The following is an 11,834-nucleotide window of genomic DNA, read 5'->3' on the forward strand; positions in this document are numbered from 1 at the left end:
GCAAAATTATTCAACGCGAATAAATTAATGACATTTGAAGCACCTGCGCAATCTTGCGGACACAAAGAAGGAACGAGACTCTCCAACTCATCACACCTCTGGTCTGGACACTCCCTGCCCGACCCTTCCGATGAGCAAGTCTCGTACTTCAACGTATCATTGCCAAGCGCATAATGGAAATTATCCAGCAGATTCTCGTTTTTGTCATTACTGTTGTTATTATTGATTTGATGTGATGCTACGGTAAAACGGTTATTTTTGAGCTTTACATAACTGAGCAGCAGTCGTTTCAAACTGGCATCCAATCGTCTGCCATGGTCCATGGCAGCACTTGTATCTTTGCTCTTGCTGTTGTTGCTGTCTTCGTCCTCGCTGTTGGCATCGTCGTCATCGTTGAATTTGAAAAAAGCCTTCTTCCACTGACACATTTTCGTTTTCGAAATGCTGTTGACTTCTGCGCATGTTTCACGGCTTCTCTGTTCGTGACATTTGCGCTCAACTGTTAAGTTAACATTCACGACATTTTGTTAATTGTTGATCTAATCAAATTATTCTTAGCAATAAGAAATTTAATGTCTATTTAATGCCCATTATAAAACAACGTTCAATAAAACAGCCAATTATGAGGAATAATTTATATTCTTGACAGTCTTGATAAACTATATAAATTCAAAAACCTTGTTGCTGATGACTTTCGAAGTGAGGATGACTTGAAGTGAAGTTGAGGAGGAGGACAGCAGCAACTTTGCTGTACAGCTGCTGGTTATGGCGTTTCTCAGAGACAGTTATTTGAAGTTGGACCTCATTGAATAGTGCAAGTAGAAAAATGTTTTTTGTAGCGTAAATTATTCCTTCGTACGGGGTTACGCTGAATAAACTATTGTTGGCAAAAACAAAACAAGAATTGTTGGACAGAGTTTGTTTAATTTCATCGCTGCTGTTATTGATGTTGCTAATGTTGTTGTAATTAACGTAATTCTTCTCAAAGTTCGCAAGTTTTGGTAGTAGTTGGTGCTGAGTTTGGGAGAGTACCGCAGAACATTTGTCATATCGAATGCTGAAATAATTGTTGCCATCAAGCCAATGGTCCATCTTATATACCTGCATTCAACCAGAAGAACATGCCGCAGTGTGTTACTGTGCACATGACAATTATTGAATGGATGATGCACTCTGAACACCACACGCACACAATTTCTGCTGTATGCGTGTGATGAAACTGCGACCACTTCTACGTTGGCGTGTAAAAGTGCGTGTGAGTGCTTAGTGCGTGGGTATGGGTGTAGGTTTGCTATTTAAGTACATGTGCGGCCCTTCAAAGGTAAAATAGATTTCAATGCGGCCCTCACAGCAAAAAGTTTGCCTACCCCTGCTATAGTGGTTTGGTATTTTAAAATTCAGAGAGTTCGTTTGTGTAGGTGTGTATGAGTAGATCTGATTTGAAACAATTGCATTTCAGAAATACTCATGTCATTAATTATTTATATTGTTATTTGGTTGGGAGTGGAATGAAGCTATCTAATGGAATAAATTATGTTAATGTCATCATGTGTTGCCTGCATCATTAACTTTAATCAAATTCGAAACTTTTCGTTGCATTTTCACCAACGGATCATTAAGCGCTGTTCTACTTTATTTAATATATATATATATATATATATATATATATATATATATATATATATATATATACACATATGTGTGTGTGTGTGTGTATTTAAGTGAAACATAATAGCATTATGAAGTGGTGGTAACCCTGAGGTAGGGCGAGATGTGGGAAGTGTCGAGATGCATCCTTTCAAGGACGGTGCGTCTACGCGGCTGCATGTGCCTCGTCAACGATAATGTAAAGTCGTACTTTATCTGGAACGAAGTCATCAAATCAAAAAATTAAAGAGTATAAAATAAATGCTTTAAAAAACGAAAAATAAGCAAATTAGCGAATATCTTTTTGATGAAAGGAATGAAAGAAAAGATAAAATTTAATTAAAAACTAACAATTGGTGAGTGCCGGTTGTCATCGTCGTCGTCGTCGTCCTCATTATAACGATGACGACCCCTAGCAACGGCACCATGGTGATGTAATGGTGTCGGTACGTAGGTCGTATCGTTGATTTCAATGACAATTCGTAATTCAGGCTGAGAACTGCTCGTCATGTTGAAGTCCTTTATAGCTACAACATCTGCGTCAGTTTATTACGTGGGTGAATATGGCGTGGGGATTATGATGAGCTTTTCAAACACAAATGATAAAGTGAAAAAAAAACAAAAAAGAAACGAATTAAAACACAAAAATAATACGAAATTTAATCACATAAACTCACAAAAGAACACGCACGCAACCTACCGACGCATCTCAACATTCCAAGCACAATCTCATCACTGATTTCAACTCCAATGACGTCACTCCTCCCTCCCAGACTCACGTGATAAGCATTTCTTTCTGAGGTCTTGTCGTCGACGAATGCAAGGCAGTTGTATAAGATCTGCTTCTGTGTTCATTGAGCGTTTAAACGCATAGAGGTTGGTTGTGGCAATGATTAAAATCTCTCATCACTTCATGAAATGACAAAAAATAGCGAAAATTAAAATAATAATAATAAAGTGACAGCAGTGCCCATCGTCAAGGTTAAGTGTCTTAAAGTTTACGTATTTAACAAAATGGTTAATTTTGGAAGAATTGTATAACGAAGCGAACTTGTTTGAATCTCCAGTCGTAAACCTTGTGTTTCACTTTCAAATAGTTTTTCAACTCGTCCTCATCATCGTCGTCATCGCTCAGTATTTTGGGCATCAGGTCGTTGACATTTCGAACCTGAACGACTCCCCGACAATGCTTCCTCAAAGAGGAATCTGAATTGGCATCAATGGAGGAGGTGTCCTCGGAGCCCTGCCCGTCTTCGGAGGAAGTTGCTGATGACGCAAACAGGCAGTGGTAGTCCATCACCACGTTTGAATCCTTCTCGTGGTTCAGAGGCGCAACTAAGGTCAGCAGGTTCTGTCGTATTTGAAAGTTTGACGAATAATCTTCGCTAGTGCTTTCTCCTGGTTAAAATTTGAACATATTTTAAATTTATACAATTTGACAAAACCTTTGAGATAACATTATTCTTTCTTAAAATCATATTAAACGGATTTTTAGTAACATTATTGCAGAAAAGCGTCATTGATATTATTTGTACAGCTTTGGTTTGGTGTTGAAAAATTAAAATTATCAAACTCGCTTTGAAAACATGGTATGGCATCATATTTATGAACAACACACCACACAACACATATGAGCAAACTACTCCAGCTCTACAAAAAAGCCAGAACTGAAAAACAAAAATTTCGAAAGCAACATAACAACTTATCGAACCGCTTGCGTTAAACGTGCATTCTATGATATCGGTCAGCCACTTGTTGCCATCAAGACTTGACGAGTTGCTCCTGTCGTTACTACCAGCACCCCCGAACCACGGATCATCGGTGCTGTCGTTCTCGTGCCCACCCCCACCCCAGCGAACGCCCATCAAGTCACTCCTGTCCACTGAGTCCAGACTCAAGGAATCTTCCTTGTGAATGGACAACCCCCCACAACACATCTCCCCCATTGTCACGCCCATCACATTCTCAGACACTGAAAACTGTTTCACTGTTGGGCAGAAGGAGAGCGGATGAGGAGGAGTCGGCGGCAACTGGCGGTCGTTAATTGGGAAGGGGTCGATGAAGATCGGTGGCTGTCGAGTGGCCAACAAATCGGGTGGATAGAAAATTGTTGATGTGACAAATGAGCCGTGCGTCCTGTACGTCTCACCGATGTTTTGGCAGGATATGTTCAACGTGAGCTTCAATATGCCTGGCGTGTGAGTTTTGTTAAATCAAAACTGTCATTAAAAATATTTAATCATGAGTATAATCATGATTATGTTGACAGATAATTATTATTCATTAATCTGCAAAGAGTCCAAGATAAACATGAGAACCTACTTTTGTTGAGTAACGACGCAATCACCTCTCTGTCCACCAATACCTCATAAATGGTGTCGCCAGGTGAAAGTGAGGAGGAAGAGGAATTTGTGTGGGTTTCATTTGAAGTCACTTTGGTGATGTGAAACTGCGATGTGTTCTGTCCGGTCAAAATGTTTAATTTGGTCAAGAAGATTTGGTTGAGATTGTGTTGTATCCTTATTTTTAATTTCTTCATTAAAAATATTCAAGTTATTTATTTTTACTGAAGTTCTAAAATTTATTTAAAATTTTTTAATCAAACATTTTTCAATTGAAAATTTCGTTTATGTTCAAGAGCTTTATTAAAAAAAGTTTATTTAATTTTTCACTCACGACCGCACCCGAAGCAATTCTCGGTTCTGTTATTTGTTAACTTACTAGCTATATATTTCGCTGATTTGAGCGTTAATTTTGTTCATTTAAATTGTACACAACAACCAAACTTTTTGATTAAAAGCATACGTGATGAAATGAAAAACAGAAATGCACATGTGATGAAAACTTCCTCATCAAACAAAATTAGTGTAATCGGAAATCAATAATGCTCTCAGTCGAAAGATTTGTGTCATTTGCAATATAAGTTACTTGTTTAAATAATAAAAATCATTAATGATGTGGTATTAAAAATAAATGATGCCTAAAATATAGCATTGCCAGCTTTCAAGTTAGTGCCACAATGCACAATAAAATTTTTCGGCTTTTCGTCGCTGGTAGTTTGGTTTATATTGGACTGGAAGTCTGTTTTGAAAATTTGTTTAATCCGAAATAACTTTGGCGTCCACGTTGAATCGTGGAGACTACCAAGACTATTAATAAAGACTATTTAAGCGTTGCGCCGTTTGAAAAAGCTTACATTAATACTGTGTATTTCATGATAATGATGAGCAAATTAAATTTAATTGACTATGTAGGCCTAAGTTCAAACATTAAAAAAATTTTAATCGTTTATTGAGGAAGTACATATATGTGACAAAATAAAACAACTTGTCATATCAAAAAGAGAAAAAACTCAGGAAACAGTAAAATTGTACATGTTGAAACTTCAAAACATTACAATTTGTACAAGCAAAATGATACAGATTATTCATAAACTGCAACGCTTTTTCACGTGGAAGAATGGATAGACAATCATTTTCACTTACCCAATCCGTTTTCATGGGCAGCCAGTGATTTTCCTCATTGTTCTCATCGTCATCCTCCAACCACGCAACGTCGTCATCATTCTTTTTCTCATCGTTGGAAGCAAGCCTTGCTTTGAATGTGTACGCATCAGCATTATCCACTCGGCAAGTTATGAACTCTTGAACTTCCGGTGGTACGTTCCATTGCGGTGGAGTGAGCTCCACCATGAGATGATAACTGACGATGGGAAAGAACTCGTTACTGTTGCTAGTGTTACCGCAAGCATCCTTTGAGTTGTTATTGTACGTAATATTCTGCTGGGTTATGATGAAGTCGTCTCTCAGACGAGTGTGACGTTGGGTAGCATCGTTGAAAATGTCGACAGTGGCTTGCCTTACTGCGGCTCTTGATGGTGATGGCAGCGATGTAAGGACAGTTAATTTGCCTGGTTCAGTCACGTACAGCTTGATGGCAAATTCTGATTTAAAATAGAATCAAGAAGAAAACAACTACCGCCAGAATTACAATTTTCGTTCTTGCCATACTTTTTTACCTAACTGCTTTGTTGCCATTACATTATATTAATGTTAATCTCATCACCTTCATCCAACGTTCCACTTTTTAATATTATCTACCGGTAATCAGTTTCGTTAAATCATTAAATAAATTAGAATCGTTAATAAATAAAAAATCTACCAACTAGAAGTTAAGTCCTCCAATAGAGCAGGCTTGCCAGGATATACAACAAATACAACTATTAACAAACTGATGAAACCATCTAAATTTGCAACAATCATCGTCATTTTATGTATTAGTCAGAAAAATTCACCAACAAAGTCCATTTAACAACGTTCGATTGGTGCATGTAGGTGTGAATAATGATATTAATTTGTATTTATTATGCCGATGAAACAAGAATAAAGTCAGTTAATAAAGACCTTCAAGAGGACTTTAATGAAACAGTTATATGTAAATGTTCTGCATGCATACTTCTACGAGCGAAACAGGATCGGCGGATCAAATCGATGTGACCTCTGATAGTTGCATGTTGTGATCTTTAGCTTCTTTATTTCTTTAGCGTCAATTTACAAACTGATTAGCAAGCTGATTAAAACCTGAGCTTATTTAACAACTTTTGTTGAAATGAAAAATTAACAAGCACATGTAACTAACCGCTATCCAAAAAGGAACTTTATTGAATAATAAAAATTAAAATATTAATTGAATCAGAATTCCAGATGTTGATCTGATACGATACTGTTTCGGAACATGAAAAATATTGAAAAGCAAAACGATATCTATGAATTAGCTGAGTAATTGATAATTTTCTTCCATCAAAACACTTGATTAAGTTACGTATACATTACCCAGATTTTAGATAGGTCCATTAAATAAGTAATGTGGCTATTTAAATTATCACAAGAAAAAATAAATTACGCAGTATTTATAAACAACTGCAGCGTAATAAACTTTCTTAAAAAGAAATTGTCAACAAAACCAGTTTTTTACATTTATTTTAATTGCATAAACTTGCACCAATTAAAGGCGGATGATAAACATTAAAAAATAAATAAGACAAAATAAAAGAAAATGATGCAGCGAACGACGAGTAAATATCACAAATATATGATCTAAAATCTGATGAGAATTTTCGCAATGCAGACGTTGATTAATATGCTTCAAATATTAAATTAATTTTCAAACATGCACAAGTGGTGATAAAAATTCAAAACACTTCGAGGCACCAACTTGCTCAAATACAAATTAAAAGGCAAACCTGTGTTAGTTATTTTCATAATTTTAAATATAATAAAACATCTGTAAATGATGAATTTGAACTGGAAAATGAGCTAATGAAAGTTAGACAGAATATGAATGTGGAATTGTGAATGGATGTCATCAAGCATAAAAATTCTATCATTATCCGATAATCAATCAATCAATCCTCGTTTATAGTCTCCATCCATTATGGGTCGGACTTTATCATTATCCGATAAGTTTTACAAAAACATATGCACAGACGGAAAACGTAATAATCGCAATAAATGCGCCAATCATACATTTTCTGAGGCGTATGTGAAAGAACATTTGAGGTTGAACCGCCCAGAGTGGATGTTTTAGTTAGAATAAAGATTAAATCTCAATATAAATTTTGATTTTCAACTGTTGCATCTGTCAAATTGGCTTGAAAAATACTCACTTTATTGTAAAAATTACTGGAAATTTTTACAAAAAATGAGAAATAAGGAAAAAATAAGCCATCGATTATTCTTTTGAAAAATCCAAGCTCCTTCAACAAACCTCTTTCAAACTGCGCCACTCTTCAACAAGCTTCCAACTACGCCATTCTCAACTTTAAATAAGAAACTAAAAATTCAACAGAAAATAAAAAATAATGCAACCAGAAAAGAAATATCCGTTTTTGGGCGGTTCACTTATTCAATCGTTTACGATTAGAAAAATTAGACATAAATGCAATCACACTTGATATAAATGCCACCTACATGCCATCTCTATCGAAATTGCTTCGTATCATAAACATTTTAATGAAACAAACAGTTCAAAAGACTGCATGCACAGTGATGACCAGGCACACAACACCCAAATGAACTATACACTATACAGCAAGAGGATCAAGGAAATGGTGATAAAATCGCATTATCAAACATGGAAACTTAATTTTGAATTAATATTTATTTATTTATTTATATATATAGATGCGTGTATATATTAATTAGTGCTTGTGTGTGAGCGTATATGTAGATAAACTGTTACATCAAGGAATATAAAACAAATGTAACTACATTTTCCTAATGTTCTTTTATGTATGCAAGAATGGAAATAACAATTTATGATATTTACAGATATACAAGATAATTAAAAGAAATTCTTTAAACCACCTTCAGTTGATACAATCAATTAAAATACTCTTTCAAAATTTTGATCAGTGGCAAAGAAAGGTTTTACATTTAATTTAGCATTTGGTTGCTGAGCAGGTTTGCCTCTGCGTGCCGCTGTGAACAATTCATACATGGAGGTTGTGTGTGGAACCAACATCTTCTCTAGACTTTCCGGCAAAGGATTCTCCCAGAAGAAATCATGATTCAAGGCATTGTCTGCATCAATTCTCTGCTTTGGATCCAATAAAAGCATTCTGTCCAGTAGATCAAGAGCATTGTGGTCAGTAATCGAGGGTTTCAATCTGTCTTTTAATCTTCTCTTTAAACCCTTCGGAAATTCAATTTTGTTGTAGAGTTCTAATTTTTCGACATCAGGCCATACCTCAGGTGTGATTGAGCCACAAATTTGAGATATAAGAGTGAGTTGTTGTTGTTCCGACCCACCTTGCAAGATTGGACTGCGAGTCCACAATTCAGCCATGATACAACCAGTACCCCACATGTCGACTGATGGTCCGTAGTTTCGTTCTCCAAGCAACAACTCGGGTGGTCTGTACCACAAAGTGACCACTTTGTTTGTGTACCTATTTTGTGAACTTTTTGAACTGCTGATTGCTCTTGCTAAGCCAAAATCAGCCAGTTTTAAAATTCCAGTTTTTGTTACGAGAATGTTGGCAGCTTTCAGGTCTCTATGCAGGACGAGGTTGCAGTGTATATAAAACAAACCATTTAAAATTTGGTTCATAACACACTTGATATGGCTCAATGAAAAGACAACATTTGGATTGGCAAGAAGACCTGCGAGATCGTGTTCACAAAACTCAAAGACCAGGTAGAAATGACATTTGTATCTGCTCTGGGTAGAGGCTTAGGTGGAAAATAAATAATAAATTATTATATTAGATGATTTTTAGGCATAGGTGGAAAATAAATAACAAATTAAAAAGTTATTTGTTACTGAATAACCTTTTGTCTTGGTAATTTCAATTAAATTGACAATATTTTCATGTTTTAGAAGCTTCAAATAACGTATTTCTCTCAAGGTTGTAATTGGAAACTGTTGAAAACAAATTTAAAAAAAATAAAAATATTTAATAATAATAAATAATAAGCATTTTTTAAAAATTATTTAAAAATCAAATCAATGAGAATCGCATAAAATCAAGAATATTATTTAATCAAGGCAATCTGATTGACAGAGTCAGCCTTTAAAATAGGAAGCTTGTTATGACTTTATGACAATGACTTTATTAGGAAAAATATTCCATTACTCCATCACATCGATTATACATAGATGTCTTTCAACTGTCCTACAATTTTCAACAATTTTAAGATTCAGAAAATGCACATACCCCTTCTTTTTCGTTTTCCATCAATACCTTCTTCAGGGCTACAATATTTCTCGTTATTTTGTGTCTGGCTTTGAACACTTCACTAATTGAAAAAAATTAATAAATTCAAAGAATTAATTCAGTTTCAGTTCCTTACAAATTTTAGTACTTTAAATTACAGAGTTTTTAAGTTCTTGAGTTTTTCAAGTTGAAATTTTTTTTAAAATGAATCAATATCACTTAATTAATAATTGTCACTATTTTTTAATAAAATAAATTAAAGTAAATTATTAAAAAATGAATCAATCAATCAATTAGTTATTAAAGTGCTATTTCCGCAATGTTCAACAGATGGGTTTTGAGATCTTCGTAATGGAGAAGTCATCAGAGAAGGAAGTGGAGAGTTCCATAGAAAAGAGCCAGAAAAAGCAAAAGCATATTTAGCAAAAGAGTGTTTAACATGAACAAGTTAAGAAGTGAGAACAAGAAGATGATCATAAACCGGCACGCTAAGGTTCAATTAATATATTTGATAAGCACTTAGGAAATAATTTAAATTTAGACATACATAAATGAGCAAATTTTAAAAATTATTTTATATTTTATAGGTAACCAGTGCAAGGGAACAAGATATGAAGATATGAGAAAAGAAAGGTGCATGAGCAACTAGACGAGCAGCTGAGTTAAAAGCTTAAAGGATAGAGTGTAGAATCAGGAAAACCATAGTTATTGTAGAGCAAGTTACAATAATAAATCCTAGATAAGACTAAGGAAGTAACAAGAAGGAGAAGAAAAGTATTGTAAGTAGATGAAAGTAAGAACTTCTGGCAACACTATTAATCTGAGAATGAAAAAAGAAATTAAAAAATATTAACCCAAAAGTCCCTTGTCCAATTTTTTTAAGCTTATCGTAATTCTCGATGGCATCGGGACAGAGAGGAAACTCGGTGTTCTCGTATTTTTCGGCCCAGAGGTTTCTCCTGATGGGTCCACCGGCCTCCCTGTTCTCATAATTGGTGCCAAGAACGGAAGTGTTGTTGTGATTCTTCACTACGGCGTTAGCGGCGTTCGTCTTTGCGATGTTTGAAGCCATCTCGTCAACTCCGGCCAAGAAGTTCGGAGAGAAAAATTAGCATTCCGCCAAGAAAAGTTGCCGAACACACAAGACTACCAGTTATTTATATTATACCACTTTTTGATTGTAAACAACAAAGACAAATAAATTGTAGAAAGCTTTGCTAAAAGTAATTTTAATTTATAATTTATTATAAATAAAATATTGAAGATTATAATTATATATAATATATGTATATAATATATATAATTAAATTTTATTATATATATTATATGTAAGCAAGGAACGGTGCATATATTTTGTATCTATATATCTATACAATTAAGTTCAATCGATTATTTGTTATCTCTGCTATATCTTTGTAGAACTATAGAGTCTTTCCATTGTAAAAAAAAAGATATCGAATCGGCGCGTGTTGTGCAAGCGGTACAGTTGTCGTGATTTGTGTTGTTGCGATGTGAATTAGCGTCGATCGTGCGTATTTCTTGGGTTAGGGAATGATATACTGTTTCTATTACTGATGGCATTCGAATAAACGCTTAAACAAGTTTGAAGCAGTTGTGTTCATTAGAAATCTTTAGCTTAACTTAGGAATATCGATAACTTGACGATAGGGCAAGTTAAATAAAACAATATCAAATATGCAGCTCCCTCCTGGTCTGGTTTTGCCACGCAACAACTTCAGTAGAATTTTCAGGATTTATTAACAACGTATCTATATTTCGTGTAAATTTTTAAAACATTTGATGCTCAGTTTTTGTTAAAACAACTTTAACGCCAATAACCATAAGAGATTTGGCTAAAATAAATTTAAAGTGTATTTAAAAAAACTGCGCTTCAGAGTTCATTCAAATTTCAGCTATATATTCATAAAACCGGCATTGCTGTAACTTTGAAAACCGATATGCCCTGGATAATTAGGAAAATTTTAATCAGTAAAAACCATTTTCCATGTTTTTTCACACTAAATCTTCGAAAATTTTTTACCAAAAAAACTACGTTTCAGAAATTAATGAAATTTGCACAAGTTAATAAGGATTTGTGATTAATAAGCCCTGACATTTTAACGGGCCATAGGTGATTAGTTAAATTTTTATTCACAAACAACCATTTTTATGGTTAATTACCATTAAAGTTGAAAAGTTGCTTCAACAAAAACTGAGTTTCAGATCTTTTTTAAATTTTCACCAAATAAACCCTGAAGATTTCAAAGGCCCTACAACATTATTACATCGCGAGTTATTTGAGTTTCGTTTTTTGACGTTTAAATTGAACTCTTTGGCTGTGAAATCCTTGGCTAACTTCACCCACCTACATACTTGATATTTAATAAATACATAATTAACTTCCAATTTAACTATATATATATATATATATATATATATATATATATATATATATATATATATATATATA

At 34.3% G+C, this 11,834-nt stretch overlaps 2 protein-coding genes across 2 annotated transcripts; both read right to left on the reverse strand.

The window, feature by feature from the left end:
- Nucleotides 1-1,737: 1,737 nt before the first annotated feature.
- HELRODRAFT_165106 (hypothetical protein) lies at nt 1,738-5,915 on the reverse strand (the record flags this gene model as incomplete). Its single annotated transcript, XM_009030991.1, has 8 exons — nt 1,738-1,863; nt 1,999-2,183; nt 2,348-2,492; nt 2,699-3,045; nt 3,359-3,838; nt 3,970-4,108; nt 5,133-5,590; nt 5,813-5,915. The coding sequence occupies 8 exons, from the start codon at nt 5,913-5,915 to the stop codon at nt 1,738-1,740; spliced, it is 1,983 nt and encodes a 660-aa protein (XP_009029239.1).
- A 2,116-nt stretch (nt 5,916-8,031) lies between these two features.
- On the reverse strand, nt 8,032-10,539 carry HELRODRAFT_108190 (hypothetical protein; the record flags this gene model as incomplete). The annotated part of the gene is made up of 4 exons (XM_009030992.1): nt 10,219-10,539; nt 9,365-9,446; nt 8,979-9,069; nt 8,032-8,879 (listed from the first exon to the last, which is right to left on the reverse strand). The coding sequence occupies exons 1-4, from the start codon at nt 10,434-10,436 to the stop codon at nt 8,032-8,034; spliced, it is 1,239 nt and encodes a 412-aa protein (XP_009029240.1). The 5' UTR covers nt 10,437-10,539.
- Nucleotides 10,540-11,834: the final 1,295 nt, after the last annotated feature.

The sequence above is a fragment of the Helobdella robusta genome (assembly GCF_000326865.2).
Source record: "Helobdella robusta unplaced genomic scaffold HELROscaffold_7, whole genome shotgun sequence".
In the NCBI taxonomy this organism is placed as follows: Eukaryota; Metazoa; Annelida; class Clitellata; order Rhynchobdellida; family Glossiphoniidae; genus Helobdella; species Helobdella robusta.